The sequence below is a fragment of the Lepisma saccharinum genome, chromosome 14 (assembly GCF_977018435.1).
Source record: "Lepisma saccharinum chromosome 14, izLepSacc3.1, whole genome shotgun sequence".
Taxonomy (NCBI): domain Eukaryota; kingdom Metazoa; phylum Arthropoda; class Insecta; order Zygentoma; family Lepismatidae; genus Lepisma; species Lepisma saccharinum.
This window is the reverse complement of record NC_139242.1, coordinates 58725820-58746636: the sequence shown is the minus strand read 5'-3', so window position 1 is coordinate 58746636 and position 20817 is coordinate 58725820. Positions and strand designations below refer to the sequence as shown.

At 39.0% G+C, this 20817-nt stretch overlaps 1 protein-coding gene across 1 annotated transcript in view; it reads left to right on the top strand.

Moving 5' to 3' along the window:
• Positions 1 to 17661, top strand: part of LOC145998375 (uncharacterized) — a 30695-nt gene extending 13034 nt beyond the window's left edge. Inside the window, exons 10-13 of the mRNA XM_083134782.1 lie at positions 5476 to 5599; positions 7864 to 8007; positions 9184 to 9336; positions 17512 to 17661. Of these exons, the coding sequence (XP_082990908.1) occupies positions 5476 to 5599; positions 7864 to 8007; positions 9184 to 9336; positions 17512 to 17661 (571 nt within the window). The remainder of the gene's footprint in view (positions 1 to 5475; positions 5600 to 7863; positions 8008 to 9183; positions 9337 to 17511) is intronic.
• Positions 17662 to 20817: the final 3156 nt, after the last annotated feature.

Sequence of the window (20817 nt, the reverse complement as noted above, 5' to 3'; positions counted from 1 at the left end):
TTCATTGAGAATTCATTCCTATAAACTAAGAAGTGTCATTTTAAAATTACTTTCTAACGTGTTCTATAGAAATACGTATTATTTATTGAGAATATTTTGTGTCCTACATTTTGACTTAATGTCCTACATTTTGGGACAGCATGTCCTACATTTCCCTTATAGCGATCTGGTAACCCTACTTCAGTTTGAAGTTATAATGTTCCTGCAATTTCCTTCCAATAATTAACACATATAACTGTGACTGAAATGAAATTGTATGTGCGAAATATTGACTTTCATTTTCCAATAGGGAGGTTGCGCCCTTCTTGCTCTCCTCCCCTATTGGATGTCCATGCGTGTGGTAGTATGCTTTCTAATCTAACCTACAAGTTTAATTAAATTTCAGGACTAAAACCAACAATGAACAGAGCATTGGAATTAAAGATGGTACACAGATAAGATGACAGTTCAAAATTCGAGATGAGAAGGAGATCATATCCTTTCAAACTCTCCGAGTAGAGACTAAAGCAGAATAATCTCTGTGCTAATCGAGACATTTTGTTTGGGAATCTCATTTCGTTCTGTATCTTATATTAAGCCAATTTTGTGTTCAGAGAGGCTATTTAGGACTAGGCCCAAATTTTATAGTGAGATACTGGCCACTATGCATTGTGCCTCCACCAGTACCGCATCTATAACCGCCCCCCCACAAAATATTACCAATGCCGCCCCCCCTACCAAACTACCTTCATTCACACATACATTATATATATAATGTGTGTGTGTGTGTGTAATTCTTGAAAATTAACCCTATAAAAAGTAAAGGAGTTAGGCTGGAACAATTGGTCACGTAGAAACAGGTTAGGCTTAGGGGAAACCACATTGGTGTGCACCAGTACAAAGAAAGATACTGAAACTGAATGATAGTCCCACGTTATTGATTCTTCCCATTTCAGAGCAGAATCCTGCGAAATTTCCCACCTGTTGTGTGCGAAGTTTCTGTGTGCAAAAATTATGTCATATATTGAAAGTTATACATTGGATTGGACCCCCTAAGGACAGCCAAACGAGAACTGGAGGGACCTGGGCCTCCCCCTGCCCCCCCCCCTCCCCGGTTACGGCGCCCGTGGTGAAATGATATATATGACACTGTTTTCTCACACCTGTAAAATGACACTTGTTACAATCATGCAGTTGTAACTTTTCCTGATTAAAGATAGGTTGCTGAAACCTTCACCACTGCATTTCTCGTGAAATTCTTGCCTGATTTGTTTCTAGTATGACTGACACGTGGAACACCCGAGGTGGGTGATCTAAGGTAGGAATTTTTCCTGTTTTGTCCCCGCATAATGCGGCCCCAGGGCGCACAGCAGCCTGAAATCAAATGGTACCAGTTGGGAAGGTAATGGCGGCCGGAGTGTGGTGTTGATCACATCACCTCCAAGATATCCATGAAAAATACGTGGGGCCCTAGCTCCACATACCCTAAATGTGCCTTCATGGCACGGTGCTATATGCACAGGGAACTTTACCTTTACATGTATATATTGTATTCATTTCTGTGCCCCCGAGTAACTACGTTCATTCTTTTACATACGCAAGCCCTCTATACCGCAACGCGGGGTTTCGCGGCCTGTTGATCCGGCACTGGCCTCCACGAAGAATCGAACTGGAGACTCCTTGATTCGAGGGCCATAGCGTTAGCCACAACGTTACCCGGAGAGGCCTAGGTTTATATTTGTGTTGTTTTATGTGCGAAAACCTGTTATGAGTCTAACACGTTCGTTTAAGGCTACCAGACGTCCCGATTAAGTCGGGACAGTCCCTTTTTTTCAGCCCGTGTCCCGACTTTTTTCTGACCTGATTCGGGACGTCAAGATGTCCCGATTTCTTGTCAAGCCATTTTTCTCTAATGTTCTAGTGTTTACTCAGTCATAATAAACATACAAACGCACATTTTCCACAAAACATTGTTAATTACGAAAGATACAGAAAAAGATAACATGCAAGAAACAGTTTCTTGCACGTTAGTCAGGCGGAGGGGTAGAGAGAGATTGAGGGTATGCAGTTGTGTTTGTTGGTAGGGGTGGCCGCTAATTTCGGGGTACAAACCTGTTTTCTTCATTTCCAGTAAAATGCTTTTGTTCTTGTTCCATTGTATATTGTACGTAGTAACATTTGTTTATTTTGCTTGATTAATAACATATGTATCATTTATATGTACTACGCTCGTGCGGTCATGCATTGCGACATAGGAATAGACAAAAAGAATGGAGTAGTAAAAACGTCCCGATATCACGTTATGAAAATATGGTAGCTTTACGTTCGTTGCCGGTAATGCATTTATGCCTCATATGGGGTTGTGCCGTGCGTCGTATGTACAAAGTCCGTCCAGTGGGAAAGGTGACTAATGAGAAATGAAAGACAAGACGTTGTGGACTGGTTCTTTACAATAACGTTTATTCAAAATAGACACCTTGTGAGTCAATACATGCACTGAAGCGGTTGTAGAACTTTGTGAAGCAGCCATGGTACTCATGTTTCGGAATTGCCTCCAAAATCGCGGTCGAAGCCTTTTGGATGTCTAGAATGGTGTCGAAACGCTTTCCTTTCAACGCCAATTTCAGTTTTGGAAATACCCAGAAGTCGCATGGAGCTAAATATGGAGAATATGGGGAGTGATCGAGCTCGACTATCCCTTTTTAGACCAAAAACTGGCGTATCAACCTGCTCTTGTGCACGGGTGCATTGTCGTGCAACAGAGACCATGAGCCCTGTTCCCGATATTCGGCAGAACTCTACGAATCCTGGCCAATAGACGATCCAAAACACCCACGTAATACTCAGCGTTTACAGTGTGACCCTCTGGAGTGAATTCCTTGTGGATGATGCGTACAATCTCCACCACTTTTTGGACATTTTCGTCAGTCACTGATGGTCCTAGTCGCGGATCGTTTTCAATGCTCTCCCGACCATCAGGAAATGATGCATACCACTTAAACACGTTCTTACGGCTCAATGTCTCACTACCGTAAACAATTTGAATAATTTGAAACGTCTCTGTTGCACCTTTAGCAAATTTGAAACAGAATTTAATGTTGGGACGTTGCTACATTGCTCCGTTTTCGACCGACGTTCAGCAGGTACTTTGCCGGAAGAAAGTCGAAATATGTCGCTACAAAGTACATATACTTCTCCATAGATCGCACTGGTGGTTCCGTGGCAAAAAAAAAAAAAAAATCAGTCACCTTTCCCACTGGACGGACTGTGTATTTCCTTCTTTGAATGCTTGCCCATCAGCGGCACAGCACAGCAGGCTTTGAAGTCTTTCACGGCACATTGCTGAAGCATTGTTCGAAATAAACGTTAGCTTGATTTCTCTCTTGCCCGTCTTGTTTTGCATTGTTGAATCGAATGGCATTATCGTGCCATCAGGCCCGTAGACAGGAATTCTTTGTACGGGGGGGGGGGGGGGGCGAAGTCAATCCTAGAGGGGGCAATCTTTTAATATATTGTGTCGCATTGACAGATATAGCAGGGTGCACAAAGGCACTTGCCCCCTCCCCCAAAAGAGATAAGTAACAGAAAAGGGATGATATCTTGAAACTGCAACGAACAAAAAAAAAAACATCGAGCATCATGAAACAGCAATATTTCGATAATGACCTTTCCAGTTTTCAAAAGAATATAAAGTTTAACATAAATAGGCTAATAGGGACTTTATCTACTTGATATTTTCAAGTCGATAATGTTAATAGACGATTAAGATGTACCAACAGCTTTGGGTCTCTCTGCAGAACTGATTAAGGGAGCTTTGTATAAATCATGCTTCATAATGATTCTCTCTAGTTTCCAGTATGCAAGATTTTTACGGAAAAAGGAATCTCACGAGAATCCAACACCATTGTGTTGTGTTATGCAAGAAAAAAAGAATTAATTAAATAATAATGGTTACATACAGGGCCGAATCAAGGTTTGTGGAGGTCCCTGGGCAAAATGTTTTGTGGGGCCCCCGTTTTTTAATTTTTTTTACTAGGAGCTTTATGAGCTCAATATGTTAACCACCAATTGTCAGAAGTTGAAATGACAGACGTGATTTCAGATTTAGTAGTCATTCACAATCGAACATATCGCACATAGGTTTCCAGGGAGATTAGCGCAGTAAAATAAAGTTTCAGGACGGCAGTTGTAGCGCTATAGCAGCAGTAAAATTCTGCGTCTAAATGTCTACAGTATATTATGACCCTGACATTCGCTACGAGACTCGGCGGCAAGCGGCTCGGCATCAGCGCTTGACTTTCCCGGTGAACGGGGTACGCGACAGTCGGTAAAGTCGGCTATTAAAATTACAGTTTTCATAATGTGTACTTACCTTGACTACAGAAGGTATTGAAAATTATGCCCCTCTGCTGCAACACATTCCTGGCATCTCCGAAGGAAGTTGGCATTTACACGTGCAAGTTTGTCTACTGTAATTCTCCAGATTTCTCGTAAAATACTCTCTTTTAACTCACGGATGGTGTGCGGATTGTCTTTGTATACTTTATTTTTTAGATTTCCCCACTTTTCTTTCCATTTTATTCAGAACTGACCCTGTTACTCTAAACTTTTTTACAAGGTTTAATATAGTGGTCCTATGTGGAACGGGAACACCAGGAAATTTCGTTGCAAAACGTCGTCGAACTTCTCCACAATTCCTCTTTCCGAAGTAAGACTCGACAGGATAAATCCTTTGTTGTAATGTAAACTTTTGTGGTGCCATATTAAGCCACAATCTTCAACACACGGACACGACACAACACAACTTCTGAGGGAGGATTATACTGGCGTCAGTCTGCAACGTCAACAGAAAGGGAAAGAGAGCGAAGGCAGGGAGAGCGAAAAAACAGACTGTAGCGTGCGACTGTCGCGGACCCGTTCACCGGGAAAGACAAGCGCTGACGCCGGGCCGCTTGCCGCCGAGTCTCGTAGCGAATGTCAGGGAATGCTCTGTATTTAAAAGCAAAACTCTAGTAAATTTATGCTTGGTATTGGAGTGAAATAGTCACCCACTAATATTAATTAATATTTTGAACAACTTTTAATTGTTACAATTCTCAAGCATCGATATCGGTGGGAATCGGTAAGAATTGTTGTTTTAAGTCCACTTTATGCACAAATAGGTTAATCGGGCCTGGTTCTGCAATTTAAAGCGGTATACGAACCACTGAGCAATATGTTTCCATCGGGTATCGAACCCAGGACTCCTTGATTATAAGGTGACTACGTTACCACTGCACCGTGAATCTCGGTAAGTCTATCGATATCGGTGTGACATCGGCTCAGCTCTAGAAAGATTAAAATAGAAGGCAGATAACCCATTAAAGAATTATGAGCATGTCACTGGTTATACGTTTAGTATATTTACACTGATATAACACGTAATTACTCCACCTTTGACCCAAATAATTGCCACTTTTCACTCAGCAATGATTGTAATCGTGATGTATGTTGCAGGGAAGCTGAGGTTGCGATCTATGGAGGAACATTGGAGAAGAAAACGCGCTTCAACCATTGCGAAACACCATCCGAGGTATTTATTGTGGTACGCCATGAAGTGTATGATGCCGCTTTGTTGAAAGTAAGTTAAATGCAGTATATAATTTCTTGTTATTGTTATCCTTACCTTAACATGACAATACTCGTAATTCCGACCACCTTACTCCAAGAATATCAATTTTGAAACAAAATGCAATGCTCTAACTTTATTTTATTTTGTAAGCAATACCAAATTGTCATTTGGATAAAATTTCAAGTATTATACAGGGTGATCCGTTTGAGATGTTAGAAAAGTAAACCTTTCTTTGAGCAGTTTGTTGTAATATAAGCAGAAAGGATGTAGGTTTCGAGTGATTGGAGGTTTACTGACTTTAGCTGCGTGACGGCAGCAGTATGCATGTAATACTCGAAAATTTCGCATACCATACAACATACTGTGTGTGCTGTTGCGACGTGACCACCACCTTTGTTACCATGCACAATGGAGCCGCCATGTGGCTGAAGTTTGTAAACCTCCACTCATTCGAAACTTATATCCTTTCTGCTTATATTACAACAAGCTGCTCAGAGATACGTACATTAACCTCTTGTGTATAACGGTTTACTTTTGTGACATCTCAAACGGATTGGGGTCCCGGGTTCGATACCCGGTGGAGGCACATGGCACAGTGGTTGGGATCCCACTTTAAACCGCAAGTCCAGTCCCGATTAGCTTTCCTGTGAATAAAGTGGACTTAAAACACCAACTCAAACTCAACTCAATCTCAAACGGATCACCCTGTACATAATCAAGTTAGAACGTAGAAGATATTTTACATATTGTTAGATTGTTTCAACTTTTTGATTTACCTTTGATTTTTATTGTCCCCTTCCCCGTGACACAAATAAATCATTAATTGAACTGTTGCATTTTCCCTTGAACTCCACTGGAATACTCAAAGGTCAATTGTCTTCTCTCTTTACCTTAAACAATTTATTTTTCATCATTTGACAATTCCCAGAAATTAAAATAAATTCTTTATTAAGTAAAGAGGCAGTGTTTCTTCTGTTCCAGCCGTGACACAAAATTGTTCGCTTATAGCTATAAATCTGGTAAAGTATTTAAAAGGTAGTTATGTATAATCAATAGTGTGAAGTTTCATATTTCATTGCCCAGAAGATGTAAGAGAAACGTTGCTTAACTAGTACTTTAGTTGTCTTACTAGTGATTAGTAAAATAAAAGAAATCAATCAATCAACAATAAAACATAGTGAATAAATAAATACATTCGTGAAAAGTTACGCGTATGTTGAATTAAAGGGCCGATGTTTATAACCAACTTATGAATAATTACAAGTACAATGTCAATTATTTTATTAATTAGTAGAGTAATTTTATTGTTGTTAGGAATAATATTTTTAATTAAGGAGATTATGCTACTCTTTGTTAGTAGTGTGCAGTGCATTTCAATTTTTGTTACGGTTAGCTATCGAACAATTTTCTATATGGTTTAGCACTAGTGTAAGCACATTCCAGGATCTAGGTGCATGATTTTTTTATTGCGGGTGACTGTACATATCTCAACGCAGGCCTTGAGAACCTCGCATTATGGGAACTAAGGGGCGGGGGGGAGATGAAAGAAAGACAGAATTGAAGGTAAACAAATAGTAAGAGGAAGATAAAAAACACACACGCCAGAGAGAGAGAGACGTAATGATAAAAATATAGAATGAAGTAGAAATCGGTAAAGAGTAAAATGTTACAATTTCATAAATATACCGGGTGATCCGTTTGGGTATGGATAAAATAAAATGGATGGGAATTTTTTTTGGTCAAATGTAATTACCTGAAATATTGTTTACAAAAGACTGAAATGTGGGAGTTTTTATTTTTATACACTAGACTAACAGTTTGGTACAGTTTTCAGTTTTCTACATGGCCTCCATTGCGAACTCTACACAACTCATAAGGGTGATTCAATTCATTCCGCGTCTGGTGTAACATCTCTGGGGTGATTCTGTCGAAAGCCTGTGTGATTTTGAGTTTCAAATCATCAATGTCTGTGGGTTTCTGTGAATAGACAGTGTCTTTAACGAAACCCCAGACGAAGAAGTCTGGAGGGGTTAAACACTCTCGCACTTAGTATACCAAAGGACACATTTAGCTCGTTGCTGGTTCGTAAACGCCATTTTAACAATAACGAATCAGTTCAAACTTCATTGTTGCCAACACACTAAAGCAAAACTCCCATGTTTGACGTACGAAAACACCAACACGAATTTTATTTCTACTATTACGTTTTTATTAATGTTTTATTTTATCCATACCCAAATGGATAACCCTGTATATTTTTTGCGTTGCTTCAGGTTGCTTCAGGCTACGTTATTTTTCGCTTCCAGATCATGCATGAGTTCAGCTTCGACAAGTTTGTACAGCCTGCCACTTTTGGAAGAGAACTGAACAGAAGAGAATTGAAAAAGACGTGTTCTACTTTCGGATGGGGACTCACAGTAAGTTGCGACGTTTTATTTCAAGATTGTCTATGACTGAATATTAACATATGTAAACTATATAACCTTAATCGATGTTCTGACCGGACAATGTTTAAGCTGTAGTCAGCACGTTTCCTGTGAAATGTATAATTGCTACAGATAGCATATTGCTCCGACATCAGTATAATTTATCCCTTTAAGGAACACAAGATCACAGGCGCAAACAGTAAGGTTTCAAGGGTGGTGGTGAGGCTACTGAAAAAGCATTTTGAATGCCATTATGGGTAGGGGAAATTAAGTCCAAAGTGGAATTCTGACAACCTCCACAATCCCCTTTTCAGCGTGTCTATGTAAAAACAGGCATGAACGAAATGGAAAAGGATAATTTGTGAACAAGCATCTTTGTTGATTATTGTCATTAGTCCGATACTAAGGGAGGCCAAAGAGCCACGCCCCCCCCCCGCAGGATTTTCTTTTCCTTTACGTCCCATATATTTAGAATAAAATAATTTTATTATTTTTAAAAACGTAAATAAAGTAGCATAATATAAAGAGGAGGAGTCATAATTCTGTGGAAATGGCGTCCTGGATGTAAATTTTAATAAGACACCAGGATAAGAAGTGTACCCTGAATGAATGCGGGTGGTGGTGGTGGGGGGGAGTGCTTCGGATTTCACTTTATAACGTTAGCCCACTCCCGATTAGCATGTCTGAGCATAAAGTGTTCTTAAAACAAACTTTATACTTGTCCAACATATTCTTTATTATGTTCGTTTGGAGTTCTCAGCCTTGGCTTAGCAAACAGGGCAACCAACTGGCTCGCACCTCATAGGGCTTGTTTTACCAAGATGAAACGACCGCCCTCCGAGGCGCCGGAAAAAAGAAACCTGCCCCTGCTCCCTCAGAAATAAACTCCTAAATAGTCCACTATATGTGTGCAAAATAGCACGACAAAAGAAAAATGTATTACTCAGCAACACAAAGCTCTTTGTGCAAGATGAAAATTACGAGACTGGGCAATATGATTTTAGAGTACCATACAAAATTAACACACAGAGAATTTTTCAAAGAGGTGTTCTTTTCAAGGACTCTGTGTTTCTTCTTCCTATGTCTTATTTTCTAATATTATCTGATAATAGGAAAACAAAGTTCATCCTACAGATAAATAATTAAAAGTCCTTTCAATTTTTACAGACAGAGGGCACAACCGACACGTGCCTTAGGACATTCAAAGTACGAATTCCTTCTAAAAAAGACAACACTTATCTTCGTAGAAGTGACTGTGTAAGCGAGGAACACACAAATGTTTCTACAACATGTGTCGTGGATTTGGATTACGAAAATACGGTAAGAAAGTCTAAGCTAGAAATGTTACCTTTGTTATTAACTTAGGTCTGCCTCAACGCCAACGAATGTGATATGAGAAAGGAGACATCACCACAATCCATACTTTTCCAAGGTACGTCACAGACTATAACGTGGACCCTGTATGATTTCACCTCAATGCCGATTAAAATAGAGAAATAAAAAATGAAACTCGCCACACTGTAGTACTGGCAACACTACAGCTAGGCCACTGTGTTTGTGTTCAAATATGCTAAGGAGGACTGTAGCTACAGTTTGAAGTGGGATCCTAACCGGTATCCAAAGTGCCTCCACCGGCGATCGAACCCGGGATTCCATGATTATAAGGCGAAGGCATTACCACTACACCATCGGAGACGACCGGAACTTGAGTTGTTTAGTGATATTGATTCCACAAGCATGTTATTCAAACTGGATTCATGATTTCATATCTCACTAATCAAATTAAGAAAAATAGGTAACTTTTACAGGATGTACGAGAATTTAACAACACAGTAATCTACACTAGTCACAATTACGCGAACGACACCAAACAGTTCTAAATCGTGGTGAAAATACACGTTATCGAAACTTCATGTATTAACACTTGTGTACAGCGAGAGAGGCTCCAAACTCATGTCAGACCGCTTTAAAACGGTACGTACAAGAAGCCAAATTAAAAACCTGACAGTAGTAAATACATGTTGAATTCCATGATGTAAAACTTACCGGGAAGAAGAATATTCCGATTCAGAGAAAGATACAACTACTAACACATCATGGCAAGCCCAACGACGTCTCATGTATATTCTCGCTCAAATCAGGGAACATTCTGCTACCACTCTAGTTGAACAAAGACGTTATAAATGTACGCCAGACCGCTTGAAGGCGCTGATGTTGGCAATAGCAGAACCTACCTACCAGAGTGGAGTGAGACGGCATACCAAATAGTAGCTAAATGGAAGGACTAAACGCACGGCCATGAAATTAGGGGTGGCAGAAGTTAGCGCTCTTGCCACGTCTGAGCACAACCCCCTGTGTTCGAAGATTTAAGAGAATGAAAGATCTCGTTGTAGAGTTGGTCTTTGTAATCCATGTGATACAAACTGACAGTATTTGCTCGAAAGGTCAGGGGTGACACAAAAGTCCCGGAGAGAGGTCGGTCTGACGCTCTAACTAGGCAACGCAGCCCGGCTGGCGTTGCCACACAGTGCGCGGGAAACAGCGACTTTTGTACCACTGTCGCCCTGCTTTTACCATATGTGGCACCAGTGCAATTCTGCCCAGCCGCCTATTTTCATGGCCGTGCGTTTTATCATAATCGGCTTGTCTGTCAACAATAGAAATCACGCGATATATCTATCAGAATAGTAAAGAGATACAGATAAGATTTTATGAACTTGATTAAAGTTTGTTTCAAGTCTACTTTATTTATTTATTTATTTATTTACCACAGAATTCCAAATACAGCTTTGGCCATTTTACATTGGAATGTAATAACAAAAAATAACAATAGAAGTAACAATAAATAATAATAACAAACTAAAATACATAATTTTTCCCTTCATACTTCACGTTTGTGCATACATACATATGAGATAAAGTGGATTACATGTTGTTACACAGTAGCTTTTTAAAACGTGACTGGTTTTCAAAAATATCAACTTGGTTTGATAGAGTGTTGTATTGGCTGGGTAGTCTGTGGAAGAGAGAACGCTGTATTAGGCTTAATCTGGGTTTCTGATATGTGAAAAGCTGAGTGCTCCTTGTGGTGCAGGACGGTACTCGAAAGTGAATTTCTTGAAGAAGGCGATCATTTCTTATGTTCCCATTGGTTATTTTATGGAGGAAAATATGATCTGCAAGTGTGTGTCTATCATGAGGGGTATGCATATTTAGCATTTTCAGAAGGATGGACTTTTGTAAATGTTTTGTGGATGGAATTCGGTGGCGAACAATGGCCAGGATGAAATTTAGAACAGAATTTAGTCTATCTAATTTTGAGGGGCATGCTAGATATGAGAGATACGCTAAGCAGGACTGGACCCACAGATTAAAGGGGGTTTCGGAGAACTGAAAAATATATCAGTAGCTTAACGCAATTGATATATTCTCTCAATGTCTAGTGTTCTGTTAGTAAGAGACATAAAAAAGAAAATTAGGTGACCTATTAATATTCCTAAATTCATCTGCGGGACTCATGTTAATGACAAATAAAATAATCAATAGGGAACAGAACTTTATGTACTAAAAAAGCTCAGAAATATTTATTTTTCTATGTCATAAATGTTGAAAATATGTGATAAAAACAGGAAAATGTGTGAAAATATGACAAAAGTAAAAAAAATTGGTCACAAAACAAAATATTACATGCATTTCAAACGCCTGAAATCAGTTTCTAAATGCTTACTCTTTTGGAAGAGTTGCAGTGGATCACCATATTTTTTTCCAAATTCTCCATTGTTAATCTGTGAAGATTATCTATAAAAAGCATCTTATATTGTGAGAAAGATCGCTCTACGTCACAAGAAACAATTCTTGCATATTTGAAGCACGAAATGTCACTAACGCTGAAGTTTTCCAAAGCTTTCTCTTCCTCTACTTCACCTTCCAAAACATGTGCAATTTGGCACAAATTTTGAAAACCTTGGTTTTTCCCAAAAATGTCTGTACATTTAGACATTAGCACTTGTGCGTTAGATCCAGTGAGTTCTTTCTTTTCGTTTCTACTATACGGACTTCACCCAATGAAGCTGCCAAAGTGTTCGCGGACAATTCAAGCTTTCGTATAGAATTAGAGAGAATTCATTTTTTCAGATTACGTGCGACTTACTCACTTGATAAACAATAAATAAAATAAAATACTTATTATTTTTACTTACGTTCAGTGAGCATGTGTTGAGTAATTGATAATATTTTATCCTATCCATGTAAACCTAATCCTTTGCCTATTGCTATTGACGAAGCTTCGTGGGCAACCGTGAAGCCGATAAACCGACCTGAAGAAGGGGACAGTGCTTCCTGAAACGTTGTCAATTTATTAGAGAGAAAGGACAGGTTTGTTGAGATGTATGTCAATTAGTCTTTTAAGGAGGGATCCTTCAACAGTTCTTGCAGAATTTCTATAGACGATGCGAAGCGTCTTCTTTGTCGAGATAATTTACAACAGATACAATTTTCTCAAAGTTCGGGGCATAATATACAGCTACATCCAACCAAGTGACCCATCACGTAACTACAGGTGTAGGGGGAAGGGGAAATGTCTATTCTTCTAGGCGACTTGATAAAAACTTTCTTCCCATTTGAAACCAGTTTATCGACATTTTCACAAATTCTATGCAACGCATGAGCCACACATGTAACGTGCACCATTTTGTGGTAGCAAACAGCAAGGCCTACTGCAGATCTTTTCATGTAAGCTGCAGCATCTGTCACGAGGAGAAGAACATTGTCAAATTTTATGCCTTCCGGCCACAATAGCTGCATTGCTTCTTTAAAAAGCCTTGCTATCGTTACATGTGTAGCCCCAGCTAGCTCTCTACACACTAGCAAATATTCTTTTGTTGAGAAAGTTTTGTCATTATTTAGCACTCCCACAATAACATTTCCACTTTTCTAGCAGTGGAGTCTGTAGTTTCGTTAATACATGCAGGCGCGTGCCCAGCATTTTCGTAAGGAGGGGGGGTTATGAATCTAACACATTTTCCAGTTCACAGGTCAAATTTCTTGTAATAAATTAGATAATTAATATACTTGGATTTTACCCCAATGAACGCAATCAATGTATTTGCTATGGATGCTTCATGTTTTATTGCATCATATAAAAGCACCTGCTTGAATATTTCCAAATTATTAATATTTTATATTTAATTGCTCAAATATAATTTTTAAACAAAAAGTATGTGCACTCAACATTGTAACAGCATTAAAGAGATTAAGACTACTTGATGTCTTAAAGACAGTAATAAATAAGGTACCACAGTTCAACAATTTAAATTCTGAAATTTAGGCATCGAGGTTTCTGTGTGAGTTCTGACAGTATGTCGTCACAAGTAAATTTTATATCACGGTGAATGTTCAGAGCAGCTAACCCATTTAATCTTTCTTCGCAAATGGTATTTCGAAGATAGGTCTTCAAGTGCCTCAAAGTTGAGAATGATTTCTCATTTGATGTTGTTGTTACCGGGATTGTACATAATATGAGCAAACGTGTGTTTACCCAGGGAAATATTACTTCACTGCACATATCAATTGCTTCAAGAGCATTTACTAGACGTCTTTGCATTGCTGCAAGATGACGATACCACAGTTTCATTTCAGTGTGAGCGTCGTCGCCTTGTAATCAAGGTGTTCCAGGTTCAATACCCACCCGGTGGAGGCTAATAGTGGTTCGGATCTCACTTTAAACTTTAGGCCCAGTCCCTATTAGCCTTACTGTGCATAAAGTGGATTTAAAACATCAATTCAATCAACATTGTACTTGTTGTGGAGATGGATTTGCTAAATATTGTGTACATTTTTGGCATTGTATTATTATATTATTGGTCAAAACATTTGTTTGACAGTCGACAAACAAATACGAACCGCTTCAGTAATTAACATTTTCTACTACACTGTCATTAATGTGTCATATTCATTTTCATATTAGGTCTATGGAGAGGAATTTTGTATAATGTTAACGTTATGGAACTGCGAAACCAACTGTTGAAGGGGCCACTCCCCCCTTCCGCTCCGAAGCCCAGTACAGCACCACAGAATCTGTCACTGAGCCCGACAAAATCTTGCCAGACAGTGCTCGAAATGCAAATTCGTAGCCGAAAAGGGAGGGGATGTTTGATCGATTTTGGAAATACGAGGGGGTACATCCTTGTATGGATCAACATGGAGACAATACAGTAGGTGGAGGATGCTCAATATGAAAATTATTCTAATTGGGGGTATGATTTGTGAAACTTTCTTAACTGAAGGCAGCATCCCCTACTTCGACCACTGATGCCAGAAAAGATGCTTTCAGAAAATGAATTTATTACTGCACACGTATATTACTTATTGTATTTGTTGCGTTTGTACAAGAGAAATATTCAGAAGATTTGTAAGGAATATTTACAGTTAATAGGATGCCTATCTAGTCTATCCCGTGTCGTAATACAAACTTTATCCCTTTCCTACAAAATAATAAAACTGTCCATGCCAACCGTGATTTTATAATGTGGTTGCATACATATACACTAGCGACATTAGTGCCACTGCTCCGACGCCAGGGTTTCAAATACCTTGGTGGATCTATAAGATAGGTAATATCGTTTTTCGAGGGTTCGTGAACAAAACAAAAAGTAAATGATTTTAAAGTCCATTTTATATTCAGATACGTTAATCGGGACTGGTCTTAAAGTTTAAATCGGGATACGTACCACTGTGCAATGCACCTTCACAGGGGATCAAACCCAGGACCTCTTTGATTACACCACCATCGGTGAGGCGCCTGAAATCATTGAGGAAACTTGTTCATCATAATGTTCTCTCGCCCTGCGAAAGTTTATTGGTGATATAGGGTGACATCCTACACACGTCTTCCAGACATACACACGCGGGCACACCCCTCTCCTGCACACACACGATTGTATGCTTACAGCACATGCTGTGCCCTCCCAGAAAAACAATTCTAAATCCGCCTATGGATATATCTGCTATCAAATAATGAACGTCACTTACCTCGACAGTTCCTTGACATAATTTTGCAACAAGGTTTGCAATATCTTCTGTTATGCCTTCTTGTTGAATATCAAGAGTCTGAAAGTTCGCACGTTTCACTCTCGCAATTCGGATGGAATTCCTCTGAACTTAAATCGACCTTTTCTGACGTTCTATTTGTGGAAGGTGAAGCTTCAACTTCCATTTTTTGTTTCCTTTTGAAATAATCTAATAATGTATTTCTCCTCTTTTTTCTATCCATCTTTAGTTCCACGTCAAAAATCTATTACACATGCAGAAACGTAACACACAACACGACCACTTCGACTTGCTACCTTGCAGACTGCAACTCGCTACAACCCCAGTGAACACCAGGACTTGGGAGAAAGATACCGGGCGGTCGAATGTCTGAACCATGCATCCAGCTTGGTTCAGCTCAAATTACGTCACCAGTGTTGACAGCAACCAGTAGTGTCAGTGTCAGTAGTGTTGGCAACTGCTAAATTATTTACGCACAAATTCAAGCGAGATCTTTCACACATGTTACAGGAAAATTCAATAAACTGAAGGCTGGAAATTGGTTGCGAAAAAAATATCTAATTTGTAAAGAGCACAAGAGTAAAACGTATAATATTTTGGCATATTAATTGCTTTTATTTTGTTTATGAAACTGACTGGGCCAGTTGCGCTATATAACGCATCCCTCCCTTCCTCCCGGCATGCTATTGTACAAAACATCGATTGCCTACTTCGTAAAACCATGCCTCGCTACTGCCTGCAACAATTATTATTATTATTATAATTATTGATATTTTGAAATAAATATGCATCCAGGTGCGAAATAAGATTTTGACTTACTTTGCTACTAATTGTAGTGATTCAAATCTCACAGAACTTTGCTCTGCTGGTATAAATGGTATAAGAAGGGGAAAGAAAGAAAAGGGAAGTTAGCAGCACTGTCGTAACAGGAAAGGGAGGGTCATTCTCCTAAGAGGGTCATCGTGGGTGAAAGAAAGGGGAGGAGGGATTCCTTCAGTTCGCATTCCAAGGGTTGCGGCTCTTTTCTTGACCATACTGAGAAGGAAATTCTCCTTCCTTTTCAGTGACTAAGGAATGAATGAATGCTTGTGCATTGCTGTAACTCAACTCCAATATTATCAAAAGTAATTGAAGAAGCAATACATTTCTCATTGCCAAATGTAAACATTTTACAATATTGGCAGTTTATGAAATAAAATGTATTTCTGCTTTGATTTTTTTTAAATGACGAAACCAATGGGGGGGGGTTTAACCCCCACCAACCCCCCCCCCCCTGGGCACGCCACTGAATACATGCCCAAATATTTTGATGCGCACATTGTGAGCGAATATGTTGTAAGGTTTGCTCGTAACACCTGTGCAGATACGTTTTTCGCAACGTTGATTCGTCAGGCGGTTCGAAGTTCGTATATTTCGTGAGAAAGTTTCGTAAGTTAGGGTTCTTTAATTTGAACAGTGGAACATCTGCGGACACAAAACCTCTGCACAAGTCCATTCAAAAAGCGGACAATTTTGACGGTTCACCAGAAGTAGATGGAGTTTGTTGCCCGATAAGTGCCGGTCTGCCGATCAAACGTGAAGAAGCAACAACATGCTTGTTGCTACCTAAATGCTGCGTAATTTGCGAAAGTTGGTCAGCTGCGATAGATTTACCACACGGTTGGCAAAATAACACTTTGCCATCAGTTGAAAACACATCCTTATATTCTTTACAGAACTGTTGCAAACGAGATGAAACATTTGCCTTAACTGTTGGCATATCACACGAGAAAACACACACTGCTGCACAAGCAACGAATCAGAACATGATAAAAGCAGAAACACTCTCGAAGCTAAGCATTACGTTGTACGTTTTCCTCAACTGGGTAATATTTTCCACCAATAGGATCTTAGGCGAGGCGCCAGAAGTCTGCCAGCGAGCGTATTCAAAGACAAAACAAACCTAGCATTCTCGATATGAGAGAGGTGCGGAGAATACACATTTTTCCTTCGAGGATCTCAAGGTAGCTGAAGTCAATAAGCGATTTTATGTAATTAAAATGAAAATTCGGAAAGTATGTATTTACATGCGGAAAACTGGAAAATATGTGTTTTTATGTAAAATAAAATTTGCTGTGTTGACATATAAGGCTATGATCAGAATTTTGGCAAAAACCAGGGTCTCTATCTTATCCCAGAAAAAAACATTCATTTACCTAAAGATCCATTCCCTAATAATCATATATCTGACGCACTTTATGTTTTGGTGTAAGTTAATTGTGTTTAATAACATTCTTCGTTAGATAAAATAATAAAATCCAGCAGCAAATAATTGATTACCGCTGCAAAATACAATCAAGGTTCATTTTATGCAATGCTAAAATAAGTAAACAACAGTATTCCAAGAATAAATAGTTTGTAATTCTTATATATAACCAGTAACGTCTCAATTTTTCTTTTCATATGCAGAAGGCCTTCTCTGGACCTTTGGTGTGTAACGGCAAATTGGTAGGTATATATTCCGCTGGGTACTCCAGCCATATGTATCACTGGTACACTGATGTATCACAACTTGTGAATTGGATCTATAATGAGACCAAAGACAGTGACTACCATTAATTGCAGGAAGTTCAGAATGTTTGGAACTATTTTGTGTTCTTTTATTGATGCGTTTTCCATGCAGGATAGTCACAAGCTGGATACTGCTGAAGTTGTGTCCTCAGTGAAGTAGGAAAACAGGATGTAAATACGTTTTGTATTGTGTTGAATTTGTGTTAGCGTGCTTTTCTAAGTTTATGTACTCGTGAACTAAGTACAGAAGATGCAATTTTCACTTCAATCTTCAATGACGAGTTTAAGTTCGTTGCATTATTAATATGAATTGTGTGCATGTGCCAATGTTGCACTTACCAAGTGAATAATAAGTTCGGGAAATTTATAACATCATCTATCATTGGTACCACCAAACTTTCATAGTCCTAGGATTCAGGCAAGTATCGACGAACGTGGTTACTTTTTAAAGTCGAAAATAAGACGTCAAACTATACATTTCTTGTCAGAGAAAAAATGCTGACAGTGACCAGGTAATATTGAAACGCCAAAGAAAGAAACTTCTAAACTTCAGCCTCCCCGATGGCATAGTGATAACATATAATTATCGTAACTCTGTGGCCTTGCAATCAAGGGTTCTCAGATTCGAATCTCGATGGAGGCACAAAGTAGATCAGATCCAACTTTAGGCTCTAGGTCCAGTATCGATCAGCCTATATGTACATGGAGTGAACTTGAAATAGACTTTTGCCAACTTTTTAATTTCTAAACTTAAGCTCTGATTAGCCTTATATGTTTACTGTAATGTCTACCTAACATATTTGCAGGCTGACATTCTCTTTTATTGTATTGTGAGCTTAACATATGTCTTCTCATACAATATTGTAAGCGTATATAGTGCGGTTGAAAGTTGTGTATAATGTGATTGAACTGATCATTTTATAAGTAATATGGGCCACACGCCACACAAACAAACCCTTTTTTAAACTTTATTAATATTATTATGAATAAAAAGTTATAGACAATTGTTGAGACATTTATTCATATATTACCTAAAAATAGTCTCTTCCTATTTTTGTACGAGGGGCGTCCCATAAATCCTGAGCCTCACCCAGAAGGAAATCACGTAGGATCTAATGTCTAGCATATTTTCCGACATAGTCTCCTAGAAGATTTACACACTTACACCAGCCCTTTATACTGGTCTTATCCCCGTCTAGTACACGTTTTTCTCAAGGCTGTCAAAATAGTCACCCACAGCACTGTTGAAGTCATCATCACAATAGAATCGCTCCCAATCCATCGCTTTTTTCCAGCTTGGGGAGGATACTGTAGTTCGACAGTGTAAATCAGACGCATGTGGTAGGTGTTCCTGCAATTAAAACCCGAGGTGGCAGTCATGTCAACAAGGGACATGTAGACGAAGACATTGTCATGATGGAAAATCTCAACTCTAGACACCTTCCCGAGTCGACTGACCTTTATAAAACCTCGTAACATCCTCAACAGTGTAGCATAATACCGGTGATGGCGTGGCCCTTTGGCAAATGGTCCACCAGCATTGCTACGCACCTTGTGGGTACGTACTTACATGTTATTTACCACGGCTACAAATATCTTAATCTCAGGGGGATAGGTTCTTTGTTTGAGAATTCCAAATAAGAAAGCGTTTTATAGCCAAGAGGATATAGTAAAATGCGGATCTATATTCTGAGAACTTGACAAAATACAGAGCAAATATATATATATATATATATATATATATATATATATATGTATATGTATAATCGAAAAGGCTTCTTCTTCTTTTATCAAAAGGCTTCTTCTTCTTTTAATGGCTTCTTCTTTTAAAAGGCTTCTTCTTCTTTTAATATGGAAAAGCTTCTTCTTCTTCTTTTATTATGGAAACGGCTTCTTCTTCTTCTAAAAGGCTTCTTCTTTTAATATGGAAAAAGCTTCTTCTTCTTTTATTATGGAAACAGCTTCTTCTTCTTTTAATATGTAAAAGGCTTCTTCTTCTTTTATTATCAAAAGGCTTCTTCTTCTTTGATAATCGAAAAGGCTTCTTCTTCTTTTCTTCGTTTAATTTATTATCTTCCTTTAAAGCGTAATCTTACTTATGTGCTCGCTTTGCCCCCGCTTCTTTGTCAAAGAATACAAGCTATACTTGTAGAAAGAGTAGGGTCGACTAAACTGACAATAGCGCCACCTCCTATTTGACGACCAAAGGGGAAAACCAGGATCGCTAATAAAAAGCGCTGCCAATGGCCCAGTGCGACTAAAAAGAAGCGCAACCGTAAAGTGCTTCGGGGCGTCTAATTGACCACAGCGCCACCGGGAACGGACAAATGCAAAAGCTGACGATGTTCTCCTCGTCAGAGAATCAAAAAGAAATTGAGATACATTTCTGAATTCATTTGCTCACTTAATAACTTTCCTAAACGTTTCATATGCGGCTATATTCTTAATTCTTTCAAATTACTATATACATCATTCTATTTACTTCTATTATAGTATTTGAACTCTTCTTTTATATATTTCTCAATTTACTATAATATATATAATCCCTCTTCTCCGCTCTAAGTTTTTTATAATTTCCTTCACTCCTCTATATATAACGTGCTACCATCTCTTGTCGATTCCGAGAAACCATTCCTCCTTGCAACATTCATTGTGTCATCGAAACTGGCACGTGACAGCATCCCAGAACACTGTTGTCATCTCTTAACCTTCTTAGAAGGGGATAGAGCTGGAATGCTTCGACTGCTGTTTCATCTCAAGAGCGTAACGATGGGTCCAGATTTCGTCGCTCAGATATTGCTCCACAATTCCGTCTATATCTGCCTCAAACTTCACCAGACTTCAATCCGACACCATTCACCTCGTCAACATTTCCTCTATGGTCAGGAACATTGGAACTCAACGTGCATAAATTTTCTTCATCTGCAAACGGTCATGAACAAGACTCTCCACTGTCGACTGCGACATCTACAGTTCCTCCCTGATGTGTCCGATGGTCATGTTACACATCTTTTCACTCTGGCAGAGGAAGGAGCATCCTCCCATAGCGTTGTTACCAAATCCTCATGAATATTGGGTTGTAACACATTTTTGTGCAAATAGTTGATCACTGCTCGGAACTCTTGCTTCTCCATATTCCTGTAAAGCCCGAAGTTAACACCACTTTAGGCTCTGCATAACAGAAACAAACGTTTAATAACAAAA